General features: G+C 45.9%; 1 protein-coding gene across 1 annotated transcript in view; it reads left to right on the top strand.

Moving 5' to 3' along the window:
- The window catches only part of RADX (RPA1 related single stranded DNA binding protein, X-linked), a 395,634-nt gene that overhangs the window by 267,088 nt on the left and 109,804 nt on the right, over positions 1-18,742 (top strand). The window contains exons 9-10 of the mRNA XM_078688667.1: positions 11,552-11,712; positions 16,874-17,082. Of these exons, the coding sequence (XP_078544793.1) occupies positions 11,552-11,712; positions 16,874-17,082 (370 nt within the window). The remainder of the gene's footprint in view (positions 1-11,551; positions 11,713-16,873; positions 17,083-18,742) is intronic.

Raw genomic sequence — 18,742 nt, 5'->3', positions numbered from 1 at the left:
GGGGCACCTGCAACCGGTCACTTAACGTTTTCCCATGGCTCTCGGGCAGGGGCTCGCTAAGAGGTAGAGGTTAAAGAGCTAAGCAGGCTAGGTCAAACAGTACCAGTACCCCCCTAACCAACGCCCAAGCTGGAAGTAATTCCCTTTCCTACCTGCTTGAGCTTGGAGGCGGTAATAATGTCCCACAAGGTCCTTTGCTAGCAGCTCCCTCCCTCAAGATCTCTGCCGAGGGACTCCACACAGCTGTACTCCAAACACTCCTGGCTCCTACCACCGGATCCAAGCTCGAGAGCCAAGAGGGGTGGCCCAGCTATGACAGGCGCGACGTGGGCGTGCTCCCAGGCTCTTCCTCCTCTCCTTCAAGGGTACTGGGCATCAGAGTCCCTTGACAGCAGAAATGTAGTCCAAAGTTTTCTGCGCTGCGGGAGGCAAACATTGCTTTTCAGCGCACGCGGGCGTGCCTTCAGGTTCCTCCTCCTCTCCATCAAAGGTTCTGGGACACGGAGTCTATTGACAGTGGAAATGTAGTCCAATTCCAGATACTATTGGCCTGCCAGGTGGAGGATGAGTACATTTGTGTGTTTTAGGCAAAAAGTAGAAATATGGTACTTTTGGGGGATTTTTCATAAAGAAAATCCGCCTCCTGGGTTGTCACCTAGCCATTTTCCTTTGCGTGGTTTACCATGAACTGTATGTCCTTCATGACGTCTTTTGTCAGATATCTGTCCGACCGTTTGTAATTTCTCTAAATGTTCAATGCAGAAGCTTTAAGCATTCAGTATGATAAATTTCTTTTGTGAGAATTACTGTGGGCCCATCCTTATCGGCTGGTTTTCTAATGATGTAATCTATGGCATTGATTTCTCCCACCGCTGTCTGTTCCATCTATTGAGGTTGTGGTGGACATAAGTGTTGCAGTTTCTCAGACTGTCAATGTCATGGGTTACTGCCTTTTCGAAGGCTAGAACCTCTGTGGGAATTGCGCTGGTGGGTGGATAGAAGTTCAATTTATTTCTGAGACAAGTGTTTTTCTCAGTGTCACTGGTTAGTGTTGATTGGTCCATGAAAAAGGCCAACATGCAAACATGGCGTAAGAACTCAGCCAGTTCCCTCCTAAATTAGAACATTTCCAATCTGGGCGTGGGCACAAATCCCAAGCCTTTAAGTACCTGGATTTGTTGCTCAGAAAAGACATGGTCACTTAGATTTACTCTTCTTTTTGAGTTTTGGGTTTCCTTTGGAGGTTGGGCTTGCTACCTTCTTTCCTCTCCTTTTTCCTCTGCCTCTGCCTAAAAAATGGGCCAGCGCTTGTTGCCAGGGAAACCCAAATTGCAGAGGTGGAAAGGATGGATGGACATATGGATTCCACCCAAAGACAAATTTTGTGGGTATTCGGTCTGTTGGGGTGGTACAAAATTGCCTCTACCTCTGTGTGGGAGATCCTCTATCGCTCTGTTTGTTTGTAATTAGTACAATTGTCCATACCTTCATTAAAGGACATATCTTCAGGTCTTTGTGAAACTTGGTTATCTTGGTTTGTACTAAGAGGGCTTCGGGGAGTCTTTTAGATGTTTCTATGATAAGCACAAGCCAGTCTCTTGTGCACTTCCATGCCACAAGTGACCACCCTTTTCTGAATTCAGGATAATTCAGAAAAATGTTGTAGTATCCTGCATTTGTAATGAAATGTATTTTACACCTCCTGCTCAGCCAGTGCCTGTGTTCTGTGCCCATTAGAATGTTGGCGTCATGATGTGCCTCAGAATGTTGGGACACCTTACAAATGTTTTGCTTTTGGTTAATTACACACAGCTATTAAACGCCTGTTCAAGACTCCCAATGCAGAGAAGTCCTCAACAGGTTCCTGTGCAGTGTCCTTGCTGGGCCTATAATCTAAAAAGTTTGAGGCTTAGTTGATGCAGTCGGCAATATCTGTTTTTTAAAAAAGCATGGGAAAAGGCTATTCACATCCCTTGACACTGCCTCGCCTGCCTCTGTGGTCACGCTACGGTATACTTGGTTGTGGTTCAGCTGGCCATAAGTCTTCTTAGCATAAATGAAATATTTTTTCAAACTGCTATTACAAGCACCAACATTTGTTCGTAGGGAGGGATATAAGCAGTAATATTGACCTGGTTTTTCATTTCTTTTCAGAGCAGATGGGAACCATTGAATAAAAGGCCAGGGAATTGGTAGTCAGCATACAGTAAAGTCCCAGTGTTTCTGGGTTCCCATAGTGTTCCTTATCTGCGGCCTTTTACTGATAATGTCCTTATTCAGGGATGTTGATGCTGCCAGGATTGATTATTTCTGGGCCTGGTATGTTCCCACTTGCCTTTGTGAATCACAGCAACTTCAAAATGGTGCCCTATATGTATATGCCCAGTCTTCCGCGGTGGGGAATCATAATTATAAGAACTATATGGAGCCTAATGTTATTGATTTGTGTTTCTACCTTATTTCAACTCTGTTAAGGCACTGGACTTGCGTCACTGACTGGAGTAAATTTGTGTTCATATCCAGTCTTGGAAACTACTTACAAATTATTGATGAAAACCCATAAACCTGTGGGTTTTTGATTGTTCTGTAGTAGGGGATCTCTGTTATAGTCATAATCTAGTGAATAGTCCCGCCCATGTGCGTGGACCCCGGAGCAATCAAAAATAATCTCTTACGGTGTCGAAAAATGCAGAACTGCACAGACACCTAAGAGAGAATTAAAGACAGATAATGCAGCCTATATCCACAGGCTACACTGTCCAGTACTTCAACTGTGCCTTTAAGAGAACTTTCCAGAACTTCACAGTATCCCAGAATGCACTACAGGTCCCTTTTACTTTCAGTTCTTTTTTCCGGCTCCTGCAAGCAGGACCCTGGAGCATTGAGCTCTCCCTTTTCAAGGGTTTATCGGTGATTTTTTCACTTTTTCAAATTATTTGAGTGCTTTTTCTTGAAGTACTTTGCTGTTTCTTCCTGTTTGTCTTTGGGTGCACTCTTACTTGTCTAATATGCCTGCATTATTCGACAAATGCCCTGAGTGCTCCAGGATGAAGGCCAAGTCTGACCCACACGAGGTGTGTATCATCTGCCTTCCTTCATCCCATATCCCAGAGGAGTGTGACCTCTGCCAGGGTTTCTCTAGCAGGACCCTGAGGGATAGGATGAAGATCAGGCTTCAGGGCCTTGAAGACAGAAGACGGAAGGCACAAGGTGGGTCTGGAGGAGCTTCATCCCCCCATGCTGAGGCCTCTGGGGGGCTCCCCAGGGGCAGGAAGACCAGCAAACGTCCCCATTCTCCGTCGGCGTCGATTGCACCGACCACGACGTCGAGAGGGATGATTACAGTCTGTTCCCCGTCTCCCCAGGGCTCTGGGTCGATACGACGTTGACGTTCGGCGTCGAGGGACCTGATTAGGCCGCCGTCGAAGTCTCCAGTGATGATTTCATCGTCGTCTTCGACGGCGTAGTCGTTGAGTATTCGACGTCGAGAGGCCCGGCATCGGCGCTCTCCGTCGAGGCTACATCGCCGTCGGCAAAGAGGAGAAGGTCGTCGTCGAGGGGATCCTTGACATCGAGGAGAAGATCGCCGTCGAGGCGTAGAAGGTCTCCGTCGAGGCGTAGGAGGTCGCCGTCGAGGCGTAGACGGTCGACGTCGAGGTACAGGAGGTCGCCGTCGAGGCGAAGGCATTCGCCGTCAAGGCGAAGGCATTCGCCGTCGATGGATCGGCGTTCGCCGTCGAAGAGGCAAAGCTGGCCGTCGAGGGGCCGACGCTCGCCGCCTGGTCGCCGTTCTTCGACGTCAGGAAGGCGCGGAAGGAGTTCCGGCGCCAGGAGTCAGTCTGTAAGGCGTCAAGTGCCTATGGAAGACTCTCCAAAGTCCGAGCCTAGTAAGGAGGGAGGTTCACCGGGCTCGGTGTACTCTCTTGTGTATACACCTACTAGGCCGAAGACAGTTACTCCGCCTCCTCCTCCTCCTCCTCCTCCGTTACGAGAGGTCTTCCTCCGCGGGCTCCCACCCCGCCTCCACTTCCGCCTCCTCCGCAGCCTCAACCGCAGCCACAGTTGCCGGCTGACAAGCCTCCTCCGATTCCTCCGAGGAACGGTTCGTTGCCACGATTTCCGACACCTCCTAAGGGGACCCCACGGCCGAGGGCTCCATCCAAGCCAAAGTCTCCCGTCCCGGTGGAACCGGCAGGGCGACCGAAGCCAAGGAAAGCGCGATCCCGCTCCGGACGGAGAGGGAGGTCGCGCAGTCGTCACAGATCCTCTATGAGGTCAAGAAGGCGCCAGATGAGGGTGTCTACCGTGGATGAAATCTGCACATTCCAGGATGTTCTCTTGAGGGGTGCAGCGAATTTGGGAATCACGGTGACGGCTCCGACACCTACGACGTCTGTGATTTTTGAGACACTTCACAAGAAGCATTTGTCTCGTCCTCTACTACCGCTCGTGCCAGGATTGGTAGAGCCAGCGGAGGAGCTGTTTGTTTCTTACACCTGCAACAACGAAGGCCGCTCCGTCCAGTCTTCTCAAAAAGTTCAGGGTTTCGGATTCCGACCCGGCTTTCCTGAGGATTGACCCTGTTCCGGACTCCGTTATAGTGACGGCGGCCAGGAAACAACACGCTACCTCTCCATCTTCTACCATGCCTCCGGATAAGGAGAGCCGATGGATCGACTCGAATGGCAGGAAGGCCTGTGGGACGGCCTCTACGTCCATGAAGGCCGCTAGCGATACAGCTCTGCTAGGGCGTTATGATCGGGCCCTGTGGGAATCACTCCAGCAGTTCGTGGAACTCCTGCCACGTGATAGGAGGGAGGATTTCCTGGAGATCCAGAAGGAAGGGATGCTGGTCTCGAACCAGGTCATCAACGCGGCCGCTGATGGCTCTCTTTTGGCGGCCCATGGGTATTGTCATGGGATCAACCAGCGACGCCATGCCTGGCTCAGGCTCACATCACTGAAGCCGGAGGCCCAGCAGCGAGTGGCTAATCTGCCCTTCTCGGGGGAGACCCTGTTCGGGAAGCATGCAGATGATGAGATGGCCCGCATGACGGCGAAGGCCGAGACTGACGGCTGTGGGCTTGGAGAAGCCTAAAGAAAAGAAAGCCTACCGCCCGTTCCAAAGACGGTTTGGGGCGCAGGGCAGAGGGCGAGGACAGGCGTCGGGACAGCAGCAGCAACAACAGCAGCAGTTCCGGAGGCCCTTCAAGAAGCGCCAGAAGGGTAGAGGAGGCCAACAATCCTCTACAGCGAACAAGGGCGCGGCCGGGTCTCGACCCTGAGCTGTTACTTCCCCTACATCCGTTACCCGCTCCGGTGGGGGGAAGCGTTCGATTTTTTTCTGGCAATGTGGAGAAAAATTACTCAGGACAAGTGGGTGCTGAATATTGTTTGCAATGGATACAGTCTTCGGTTTACCAGCCCGCCTCCATGAATTCCTCCGGTCAGCTCGCAGTTTCAGCTGCGCAAGCTCCAGGCGGAGGCCGATATCCTGTTAAGGGAAAGGGTGATAGAAGACGTACCTCTGTCTCAAAGAGGAAGAGGTCTGTACTCCCGATTCTTCCTGGTCCGCAAAAAGGACAAGAACGAGTTCAGGCCCATTCTGGATTTGCGACAAACAAACAAGTGGATTCGCAGAGAGACGTTCCGCATGCTGTCGTTGCACCAGATTTATCCTCAGCTGCAACGGGGAGACTGGCTGTGTGCCATAGATCTACAGGATGCATACTTCCATGTGCCCATTGCACGCAAACACAGGAAGTTCCTGCGATTCCAAGTCGGTGCGAATCATTATCAGAACACAGTACGGCCATTCGGACTGAAGTCTGCGCCCAGAGCATTCTCGAAGTGCATGGCAGTGGTAGCCGCACACCTAACGAAAAACAAGGTGTTTGTCTACCCATACCTGGACGATTGGTTGATCAAGGCCTCCTCCTTCTCGGAAGCTCAAGCGCACTTCCAGAAGACATGCGTTCTCTTGAACAAGCTGGGGTTGCACATCAACATGTCCAAGTCTGTCCCGACTCCGGTCCAGTGCATCCAGTACTTGGGAGCCTCCATCAATACGCTGTCAGCAAACGTGTCTCCTTCGGAGGAGCGACGATTATCACTCCTTCGGAAGGCTCAGGCTCTTATGACAACTTCATCTACAACAGTGAGGACGGTGTCTTCTCTACTGGGATCGATGGCCTCTTGTATCTTCCTTGCCACACGCACGGCTGCACATGAGACCATTGCAGGAGTGCTTGGAGGATCAGTGGGATCAGAGGAAAGGGTCTTGGGATGACAGGATAGGACTATCTCTGCATGCTCTTCAGTCTCTGAAGTGGTGGTGCTCGGCGGAGAATCTCCTGAGATGGGTTCCCTTCCACAAGGACATTCCCACGCAGACTATCGTGACGGATGCGTCCCTCCACGGCTGGGGGGCGCACTCCGAAGACTTACAGATTCAAGGGACGTGGTCCCAGACGGAGTCCACGTACCACATCAATTGCCTGGAACTCAGAGCTGTTCACTTGGCGCTGAAGGCCTTTCTTCCGTCCTTCCAGACCAACTCTCTGCTTGTGCAAATGGACAATACGACCACGATGTATTACCTCAACAAGCAGGGGGGCTCGAGATCTCGCACCCTTTCGCAGGAGGCGCAGGCGATCTGGCACTGGCTTCTGGCCAGAGGACTGACGATAACGGCTACCCATCTACCAGGTGTGCAGAATGTTCAGGAAAATCACGAATGGGTCATAAACGACGAAGTACTAGGAGAAGTCTTCGCAAGGTGGGGGACTCCGAACGTAGATCTGTTCACCACCGCCGAAAACAGCAAATGCCGAAACTTCGCCTCCAGGTACTATCAACCGGGGACGCTGGGGAATGCGTTATGGATCAACTGGTCAAACAGCTTTCTGTACGCTTTTCCACCCATTCCCCTGATTCCGACGGTTCTCATCAAGCTGTCCCAGTCCAGGGCGCGGATGATACTGATTGCCCCGGAATGGCCCAGACAGTGGTGGTTCACGGACCTGCTTCACCGGTCTCTCCTTCCTCACATGAAGCTGCCGTGCCAGCCAGACCTTCTCTCGAAGTTCGGGGGGGGCAGATGTTGCACCCCAACCTCTCGTCTTTGAGTTTGGCGGCATGGCTCCTGAGATAGTGCAATATGGCCATTTGGATCTCCCAGAAGATTGCATGGACATACTGAAGGAGGCTAAGCGACCTTCCACTAGGACTTCTTATGCTTACAAGTGGAAGAGGTTTTGCATCTGGTGCCAGTCCAAGAACTATGACCCGACGACATGTAAGGAAAATGTCATCCTTCCATATCTTCTTCATCTGGCGCAGTTTGGCCTTAATGTCCATTCCACTAAGGTTCATTTGGCTGCATTGACTGCCTACAGGAAATGCCCTTCGCAGACTTCCTTCTTTCAGATCCCTGTGATCAAAGATTTTTTGGAAGGCTTGAAGAAAGTGTTCCCTCCTGTCCGGCTTCCTTCGCCTTCATGGGAATTGAATGTGGTGCTGTCCAGACTGATGAAGGAGCCTTTTGAACCTATTCATAAGGCTTCGTTGCAGCACCTGTCCTGGAAGGCGGCGTTCCTCGTGGCCAATACATCAGCCCGCAGGGTGAGTGAAATTCAGGCGTTGTGTTGCCAAGAACCTTATACTGTATTTCATGCTGCTACGGTTGTTGTGCGTACTCACCCTAAATTTCTTCCTAAAGTTATATCTGACTTTCATGTTAACCAGACCATAACTTTACCTACGTTTTTTCAGAATCCTTCCTCTCCAGCGGAAAGGTCCCTGCATTCCCTGGATGTCAGGAGGGTGTTGAAATTTTATCTGGATAAAACCAAGGATATTCGTAGGTCAGACCAATTGTTTATCAATTATGGATCAGTCAGGACTGGTCTTGCTACCTCTAAACAGTCCATTTCTAGGTGGATTGTGTCCTGTATACAGTTGTCTTACCAAAAAGCTGGTAAGACCTTAGGGGGTAAACCTAAGGCTCGTCCACCAGGGGCAAAGCTGCCACGACTGCTTTGCTCCGTAATGTTCCAATTGCAGAAATCTGCAAGGCGGCAACTTGGAAGTCGGTCCATACCTTTGCTAAGCATTACTGCCTGGACACTGATGCCAGGGCAGACGCTTAGGTTGGGCAGGCTTCGCTGCGAAATCTGTTCGCACAATAGTGGTGTTATTTCTCTTTTCTCCACCGCCGCTTTTGTGTGGGGATGGGCTTGCCATTCTATTCACTAGATTATGACTATACACAGACATCCCCTACTACAGAAGGAGTAGTTTCTGTCCTGTAACTCCAGTTCTGTAGTAGGGGTATCTCTGTTATAGTCATAAGCGCCCGCCCTCCTCCCCGGTGGAGAGAGATATTCATGTAAGAAATGCTACAGGTCTGGCGTTTTACGCCTTCAAAAAGAATTGAAAGTAAAAGGGACATGCAGTGCATTCTGGGATACTGTGAAGTTCTGGAAAGTTCTCTTAAAGGCACAGTATCCTGTTCTGAGCCACATAATGGCAGCCTATGGGGCTTGTCTGTCCATGTCTTCCTCTCTATCATTCAAGAGGGTTTTTGTTGTTAAAGCAAGGGAAATCTGGACAGGCTTTGCTGTTTGTGGATTTTTGGTGGAAATTCTAGTTGAAGTACTGGACAGTGTAGCCTGTGGATATAGGCTGCATTATCTGTCTTTAATTCTCTCTTAGGTGTCTGTGCAGTTCTGCATTTTTCAACACCGTAAGAGATTATTTTTGATTGCTCCGGGGTCCACGCACATGGGCGGGACTTTTATGACTATAACAGAGATACCCCTACTACAGAACTGGAGTTACAGAACAGAAACTACTCCTTCCGTATCTTTGCAGATGTGCCACTCAGAAACTCTCTTAATTTTGTACTCCAAACCTAGATTTGCGTATTTAGAAACTGCACTACGCTGGTGGAATTTTCATATATGCAAATCTGTTTGCAAGGAGAAAGGTCTAAAACCTTAATTCTGTGTAGCCGCACCGGAAGGCTTCTTTTTGTTTTGCACACCGAAGTTGTCCTAACTTGCGCAAAAACATTTAACCCCTTTCGGTGCTCATTAGTACAGAGCACTGAATCAGTACATGGGCACTAAATCCCTCTGCTGCAGACAGCAGAAGGATTTGTTGCCCTCGGGAGGTGGGGAACTGCATCCTCAATCTCCCGAGGCCATTTCTTAAATTTCCAGTGCAATGCTGATCGCGTGTATGGCGCGCTGACGTCATTGCATTGAAAATGAAACTGAAACGTAGTTTTAGTTAAATATTTTCGGTGCTCATGGAGCTATCCTAGCCCCGAGCACCAACACACTTGGGAGAGGTATCAGCGGCCCCTTCGGCAAGGGCCTTCGCAACCCCCATTAAATTTTGCCACTGCTTGGGCGGCAGATGGGGGTGGGGGGCATAAAGCACCCTACACGCGAGGGTTTTTTTTATAGGCCAGGGTTGGGGAACATAGCAAAGCCCCCACCCTACTCCCCAAAGAAGGAAAAATACTTTTTGCTCGCCCTCAGGAGGCAGATGGGGGCACCAGGGATTTTTTTACTATACGTAGGGGTGGGTGCTGCCCAGAATACCCCTCTCCCCCCCATCAAAATGCCACAGTCTCTCAGCCTCCCCAGCCCCCAGTTGCCCCTTGTCTGGCAGAAAGCCCACCAGGCACTAGGGATATTTCTTTATTATAGTTAGGAGTGGGGGCTGCCCAGAATGGGCATGCCAATGCCCCGCCCCAAAATAATTGCCAGTCTTTCTGCGCCCCCCCCTGCCCCACCCCCTCCAGGAAGCAGATGGGGCAATAACCCCTTACCTGCCTCCTCGGGGGCAGTCAGCCCACTAGGCATCAGGGATCCATTTTTTCAAAATTCAGGGGTATGCGAATGCCCCCACCCCACAAAAAAAATGCCAGTCTCCCCCACCCCCCCTCAGGAGGCATATAGCCCCAGATCTGAACCTGGTGAGAGCCAGACAAGTCACCCCATCCTGGATTACTCTGGGTGTCTAGTTTTAAAAAATTTGTAGGTTTGTTAGGTATCCCTAGGTGCCGGCAGAGGCAGGGTTCAAACTCTACAGCTAGGCACTTTGCAAAAAAAGGGTCTGTTATCACTGTACAAATGTGGAGTGTCCATGTTGCAATTTTTGACTGTTTCCTGTCGCGGGCGCTAGGCCTAGCCACACAAGTGAGGTACCATTTTTATCGGGAGACTTAAGGGAACACAGAATTGTAGAGCAACTGTTATTATCTATTGACTTTCGATGCATTTCTGCCTTCCAAATGTAAGACAATGTGTAAAAAAGAAGTCACTTTGAAAACGTTCCTATAATTCACATGCTAGTATGGGTACCCACATTTTCGGACATGTGCAAATTAGCTACTGTTTCTAAACTCGATATTTTGTTCCCATTTCAGAAATACTGTTTTTATTTTCCCAAAAGAATTGCTATATGCTCGGTACACAATAAAAAAACCATTGCAAGACGCTGCTCAGTTATTGACTCTGGGTTCCTCTGGTTCATGGTGAACCTACAAGTCCTATATATCCCTACAACCAGAAGAGTCCATCGGATGTAATGGTATATTGCTTTAAAAGAAATTGTCAGACTTGGTAGAATTTACAGGTGAAAAGTTGGCACAAATGGCTGTTTTTTTCAACTCATTTTCAAATGTTCCTATTTTCAGCTGTTAGTTTCTATAAAATAACCTTGAAGAATCTACACAAATGCTGAATTCAGAATTTGGTCTACTTTTCTGAAATGTATAGCTTTCCAGGATCCATTATTGCTTTCATACTCATCATTTCTACCAATAACTGAAGGAGGTTGAAACCCCAAAAAATTGCAAAAATAGGCTATGTCCCAGTAAAATTACAAAATTGTGTAAAAAAAAAAATGGTTTTTATGACAAAAGTCTGTCAGTCCTTGAAAGCACCACAAACTCTTTGTTGATACCATTTGCAGGGAAAAAAACAGACGCTTTCTTCTGCAGCACTTATTTCCCACAAAAAACAACATTTAGCTGTATTTTGGCTAATTTCTGGGTCCCCTCCACGGGAATCAATAAACCCTTGGTACCTTTAAAATCCCCATGATGTTGGAAGAAAAGGAGGCAAATTTGGCGTGGATACCTCATGTGGTCATAAAGTTACAGGGGCCTAAGCACGAACTACCCCAAATAGCCAAAAAAAAAGGCTTTGCACGGGGGGGGTATGCACATTAGTTCACAGTTGCATGTGCAGATGTTTTCTTAGCCCATTTTCTTTGTCCATCCAATAATACTGTACCTTTCAAGAGAATACTTTTTTAACTGTGTTTTATGAATTAATGTAGAAGCGAAGGGGTTAAGAATCAGGCCCTCATAGGAGGTGGCCTAGATACATCACAGGAATTAGGTGTGCACATTAGTTCACAGTTGCATGTGCAGATGTTTTCTTAGCCCATTTTCTTTGTCCATCCAATAATACTGTACCTTTCAAGAGAATACTTTTTTTAACTGTGTTTTATGAATTAATGTATTTTACAGATGAAATCGTTTTTTCAACTTTTGGTGAACTGAAAAAGGAAATAGAAGAGCTGCAGTACAGGGAACACAGACGCATTGCTGTACAAGGGCTAATTGCTGCAATACAGTGCATCAGTGATGACAGTATAGCAAAAGGAGTCTCTGGACCAGAACCAGTTGAGGTACGGAGCTTGAACAGAATACTGAGGTTACTAATGAAAGTTAGAACTGTTTTAAGTGATCATGTTCTGCCTGCTTAAACACAATGCTATTCAAAGAACATATTTTTGTTTCTAATATAAGTTCAGGATATTTTTGTAATATTTGGTTATTTTTTTGTTTAACATTAATCAATAATGCGTAATTTCCTCAAGCAGTGGGCTGGTTTTCAATGTTTATCAAATGAGAGTGCAGCGCACTAGGGTGTAACAATTTATTTTTACAAGCACCTACCTTTACAAGTAACTTTCACCCAGGCCGATACAGAAGGGAGATGGGTTATTGTTGGTGGTATATTAAATAAAAAGAGACTCACCCTAACTACGATATATGCACCAATATCTGATAACCCTGTTCCCCTCAGGGATCTGTACCAGGCCTTAATTAGCATCCCAGGGCTGGTAGTTATAGGAGGGGATTTTAACTTTTTGCAAAATCCAGGACTAGATTAATCTACCGTTGCTCTTAAGCAAAATAAGCCACAAATGGCCAGAGCATCAACCGGTTGTATGAGTAAACTAAACCTAGTAGATCTCTGGCGAGATATACACCCGCAAAAGCGTGAATTCTCATGTGTATCAGCTAAACACAATTCCGGCTGATTGAATTATTTTCGTTCCACACATGGTTTGAATTGAATTAAATAGGAGCATATACAAAATGCTTTTTCAGATCATGCCATGGTTCAAATGTAAATCACGGAAATTAGGATCGAGAGACAAGTTGAAAGATGGACTTTTGATAAAGTTGATCTAGAGGATGAGGTAAGGTGCATGGAAGTATATATTGAGATTTCAAATTATTTTAGGATAAACACTGATACGTCCCGAATAGAGAGGCAACTATCTGGGGATATATTACCACCAAGGGGTTTCAAAAACAAATAGTGCTATCTTTGCAAAGAATGAAGTTGAAGAATGAGTTGCATCAGGCAAGTGTTATATTCATTCAAGTTAAGACTGCTGTAAATAAAGAACTGTTTAGACAAGCCAAAATACGCATCCAGGAATATTACTATGCACAAAGCATTACTGTCAGTTCTGCATATCTTCAAAAAATCTATGAACAAAGTGAATATACGGGTAAATTGCTGGCTTGGCAGTCTAGGGAACAGCAAGCAAGTAATAGAATTACATCTCTATTAGACACAGAAACTAGGACCCACTTAACAGATCCCCTAGTGATACAGAATGTCTTTCACAAACATTATGAAAATATACACAATCTGCATCAACAGATTCATACGCCGTGTTTGAAGCAATTTTTTAATAAGCTCCCTATTCCACAGTTGGAAAACGACCAAACAAATGACCGATAGCGGAATTCTCTTTAGAAGAGGAGGAGACCGTAGTTAAGTCATTGGCTAATCTTAAATTGGCTGGGGAAGATGGTATCCCTTTAGATTTATATTAAAAGTTTACAACAATTTTGAATATCGAAATTTTTAAACTTGCGAATTACATACTAAAAAGAGGCGAGCCCCCGCCTTCCTTTAGAACAGGGGTTGTAGTGAGCGTTTTAAAGAAAGATAAAAAAAAAAGGAAAACATTAACTCTTATAGGCCGATCAGTTTACTTAGTGTGGACTATAAGATCTTTACTAAACTCTTAGCTAACCGATGGAGTAGAGTCCTACGTTCCATTGTTCTCCCAATCAATGCAGGTTTGTGGCAGGAAGGCAGCTATTCTGAAATGTATTGCAACAAAAGGTATGCAGTTCCTGGAGTGGGTTGAATGGAAAATGAGAGGACTGGTTGGTGTAAGTTAAGATCCGGAAGGGGGAGGGAGGTCCCACTTTAGGAACTAGGGCCCTCACACACCAGGCTGGATGTCATGCTTCATCATAGGGCGTGCTCCCCGTCAGGTCGGCATTGCAATACCTGACGGGCTCCCTATGAGGGGCTCTTTGTCAGAGATCTTTAATTTCCAATGCTGTAAGATGCAGTGCGGGTATGGGGCCTTGTGGTGTATACGAGTGTGGAAAGTATGGGTGCAAGGTGGGGGTGAGAATGATAACATGGGATGTAGTGGTCCTCAAGAATAAATTTTAATCAGCGAGTCCACTAATCTCAATTAAAACCTGCATCTTAAGGCATTGGGAATTGAAGATCTCCGACAAAGAGCCTTCATAGCCCATCGGGTATTGCAGTGCCGACCTGACGAGGAGCATGCCCAATGATGAAGCATGACACCCAGCCGGGTGTGAGGGTCCTAGTTCCCAAAGTGGGAGCCCCCTCCCCCTTTCGGACCTTAACTTACAATGACCTGTCCTCTCCCTTTCCATTCAACCCTCTCCAGGAACTGCATACCTTTTGTTGTAACACTCTGGGGGCAGAACGGGTGTTTGCGCCTGCTTTGCATTCCGACAGGGCACTTTGGTATTACAGGATGGGCTGCCAATAGCGCTGGCGGTATTAGTGCCAGCATTAACACCGATAGTGCTGGCACACATAAAGTGCAAATGCTATCTTCAGAAGGCGTTCCCTCATTTACATGGGGGCATGCTCCTTGCAAATGAGGGAATCTCTTTGCCTCTGCACCCCTGCCATATTGCAGGTGTAGAGATAAAAAAAACTCTCAGTAGGCGCACTGAAAGTGCGCCTCCTGAGGTCAGCCTTCTGGCTGGGAGAAAAGGAGCCCCATGAACCCCCCCTAGACTACCCCTAGCAGGCGTGTGCAGTCACTCACTGCACCAGCCTGCTAGGGGATCTCTATTCCCACTGTGAAAGCAGGGAGCGGCTTCAAAGCAGCTGCTCCTGTTTTCACATGAATGCGCTACCCCCAGGGCAGCGCGAGTTCGCAGCTGCCCTGGGTGCAGCGCATCCATCATAATACCGTGCATTTTTCTTCATTGCGCCGGGCGCACCTTTTTAAAGGTGCGCCTTGCGCAATGAAGAAAATGCACTGCTTATAATATGGCCCTTGGTGACAAGTTAGGCTCCTGAGGAATCCCACAGGGGATGGTTGTCGACTCTGAGAAAAATGTGCCAACTTTGATTTGATGTGTAGCTTTTGAAGAAAGATCTAACCCAGGACAGTACAAAGCCTCTTAATTCGACAACATCAACCAATTGATCAAATTTAATTCTGTGATCAATGGTGTTGAATGCTTGACACAAGTTCATCGTTATTGCAGTGCAGCCTAGACTCTTGTGGATAGTGGTGAGCAGCTCCTCTGATGTTAAGGAAGCTTGGTTTCTGTTCCACGATGTGTTAGAAGCTAGACTGGAAGTAATTTAAGTAAATGTTGTTTCCAAGGTATCTGGGCACTTGTTTGGAGACCAATACTTTAAGAGCTTTTGCTGTATAGGGTAGCCTGAATGTAGGTTTATAACTAAAGGTCTCGTCTGAGTTGTGAACTGTTTTTCAGCAGAATAGCTCTGGATGGCATTTTTTAGGTTTGAAGGTTCCTCCAAGGGTAAGTGAGTTATTGATAATGGTGGCGTATATTGGTGCTAATGCGGTGTCGCTTAGTAGGTGGTGACAGTGTTATTATCATTAAACCGAATTAAGACTTCTGAGATTTTTTGTCAAACATTCTTTTTTTTTTTGTATTGTTTTTATTGAAAAAGAAAGCAGGGCATATTACAAGTGCTTGGCAACTACATTGAGCAATTATGGATTATAAGCAACGTCGGTGACATCATACACATCGCCAATACACAGTGCAGTTTAGTAATCACTGTTGGTACATTGTAGGACCCCGGCACCCCATCCCTCCCCCCCTTCATTCTGACACATCATCCAAATCCTGCATGGGTGGGTCACAGAGATAGCCCCTGAATTTGTTCCAAGCATCCCATACTTTCTCCCATTTTTGGGGGCAACCACGGTGCGTGTATACCACTCGTTCTGCCACCATAGCGGCATCCATGTCCTTGCACCATTCATTTAGTGTTGCCACCTACCCAGACCCCCAGTTTTTTTGCAGTATTACCTTTGGCAAACATTGCACCCAGCGAAACCCAGTCTTGAGCACCGTGGGAAAGATCATTCGGTTCCCACAAATTCAGGAGACAACACTTCGGTTCCGGGACAACAGATACCTCTACCACCTGTGATAATGTGCGCATGACCTTGACCCAGTATGCTGCGATCTGGGGCACTGCCATATAGTGTGAACAAAGGTCCCCATCTCGTCACAGTCATCAAACATACTTTTATTGAAAATTGTGACATAGTACATCATATGATATTACCATCATGTTATCCCACACAGAGGGCAATACATAAGTGTATAGGACGAAAACTGTACAGCTTTACACCACACTAAGGGTTGACCTAGTCCCGATCTCATCGTAGTGCTTAATTAAAGGGTACAGTTTCTAACATTACAGGGGCTTGCGGCACATCCCTGCGCTCGACTTCTGAGATTTTGACCTGCAAGATTTGTGTAACACTAAGGTCCTTTCTACTGACTTAGTCTGTTAGGCTTCTATAACTGGAGTTGTGCCTCATAAAACACTGTACTGTAAAATACATTGAATGACTAGATCTTTTAAGAAATACATTTCTGGGAGTGTAACACAGAAAAACCTACCAGTCAACTCTGTGGATGGGTTATTTCATAAATGACCTACAAATTACTTCAAAATCTTTTCCTTTCTGTTCAGTTTATTTTTTTTTAGCATTGTTCTTTTAAATGCACCTTGTCACCACGTCACTTGCAGTACTTAACGTCTCATTGCCTTTGTTGGTACCACAGTCTCTTAAAGAACAATACGGGCATTGTCTCCCGAATACATATTCTTAATCCTTGAAGAATGGGTTGTCTAGGAGATAAATTATTGTGAGAATTGATCGGAATTTCTTTTGGCTGTCCTGCTGTACAGGAGTAGTATCCTGCTGTTTTTTCAGTTTCAGATGTGCATTAATATGTTCTGTAATTTATACGCATACCATGCAGTCTGATATACTAGCATGTTAAACAATTATTTCTGAGAATACTGAAGTGCCACAGTTCTAAAAAGTGATAATATGCTTAAAAATAATTCAGCATCCTTAATGTCTTATCATGTTGCAATCGATTCTTCCGTTTTCTGTACATGAAGTACTTCTCTCAGATATTTTTATCTGTAGTACATTCGGAGTGATGGATATAGCTGTAAAATAATGGTTCTTGCAGGAAGAAGAACTCTCGTCTTCTCCATATGAGACTGCAGAATCTGGAGGAAGTCCTAGCTTTCTGTTGAAAGTGAGACCCCAAGGAGAAGCGAGGCAGGGTCATGATGAAAGAGATACTCCTGCACTTAGTGGCCAGGAACTTTCGCAGGAACAAGGCCCTCCGAATCCGAGCAAGAGAAGAAAGACACAGCATGATTCAAAAGCGCAGCAGTAAGTCTGTTTCTTACTCAGTTGTAATTTTATTCAGCACATGATGTTTTTATCCTTTCTTTGAATTGTTTGACATTTAAAAGCATATGCTTTGACTAGGAGTACTATTTAACGAAAAGAATGCCAATACTGTTCTACAATTTGGACATAAATCAGCTCAAAACATACGATTTAAACAATATGCTTTGTATTCGCCTTTTTCTATGAATACATCTTTTTATTATTTTGCAACAGGTTTTTTCTTCATTAATTTGGTTATTTCACCAATTTTCACATTTCAAGAAATCATCTGTACACAACATATACGTTTTGACATAAAATTCTCTTGACACATTACCGAACATTCATTCATTCATTCAAACGTTCCCTCTCATGCATCCACAGACATCACACATTCATATATTTACACTGGAATAACAATATTCACAGAATGCCATAGATTACTCCTTTTAAATATTTTTTTGAACAATTATGAATTATTTGTTTTTATCTTATGGCTCTGACAGTCTACGCGTTTCGAACTCGCGGTGTCCTCATCAGGACAAGAGCTCTGTTATTCTGAGCATATATGATGACTTTCAGTCATCCCCGGCGCTCAACCATTTGTATTTCGGATTGAGCATCCATCAATATTTATATGGACTGCCTGGCTTGGTATGTTTGCGCAGGCTGCTGTGTACAATGTTGACTAGGAGTACACCATGTTTAGAGCTTATGCAAATGCTATTTTTGCGCTTTGATTAAATGAGATATGCTGAAAATATATGATTAGGGTGAACCTTAAGCACCATTTTTCTATCAAATGTGTGTTAAAAATGAACTGTTACTTTCTTATCGTTATTGGGCGACCATATTTTGCCGGTTTGCAGTCACGGGAAAAGCCCCATTTGGCCGTATAAGAGCAGCTTGCTTTGTGGGTTGGATTTGTTTGTGAAGTATACACAATTTTCACATTGCTACATATTACATTTTCTGCTGCAGTAATATTCCAGGCCACTGGTCCTGACAGATTAGAATATTTAATTAGGGTGTCTTCATAATTGGGAGATAAGCACCCCATAACGAGATTTCAGCGTGTGCCCTCAGTGATATGTGTTTATCAAAAATGTTCTCCACCTACTGCCAACTCCCACTTCAGGATCTGAATAATTAATATGCGTGCCAATCACCAAGACGTCCATCCATGGGCAGGAGTCTTTAGAGGGCATCTGCTAAAGTCTAGAACCTCACATATGTAGTGTCACTCAATGTAAGGCTCCTAGGCTGATAGGTGCAATAATGATGGATGAAACCTAGTCTATTAAAGCTTTATTTGTATAACGATACGCTATGACATCGGGTGGGTAAAAACCAGCACTCTCCTTATCCATGTTGCGGTACTACACCAAGACCTTTGAGGCATATCAATTGTTGGTATTCAGTGATCCAGGTAAGGTGTACCAGGTCAAAGAGGATGCAAGCTATAAAAAGCAAAATAATATGACGCGTCTTTCCTGAACGGATACAATAGTTGACAAAAATTGCATCGCTCTATGACCTGAAGAGGGAAGAAACTTTTAAAGACACCCTCAATAAGACATATCCATCTGCTCTTAGTTCTCTCGATGCTTCGATATATCCAGTCACTTAAATTCTTTCTGTGCTCCATATTTTTCCATCT

The sequence above is a fragment of the Lissotriton helveticus genome, chromosome 4_1, assembly GCF_964261635.1.
Source record: "Lissotriton helveticus chromosome 4_1, aLisHel1.1, whole genome shotgun sequence".
NCBI lineage: Eukaryota > Metazoa > Chordata > Amphibia > Caudata > Salamandridae > Lissotriton > Lissotriton helveticus.
Note: the sequence above shows the minus strand (reverse complement) of the source record. Positions and strands in the feature narration are given on the sequence as shown.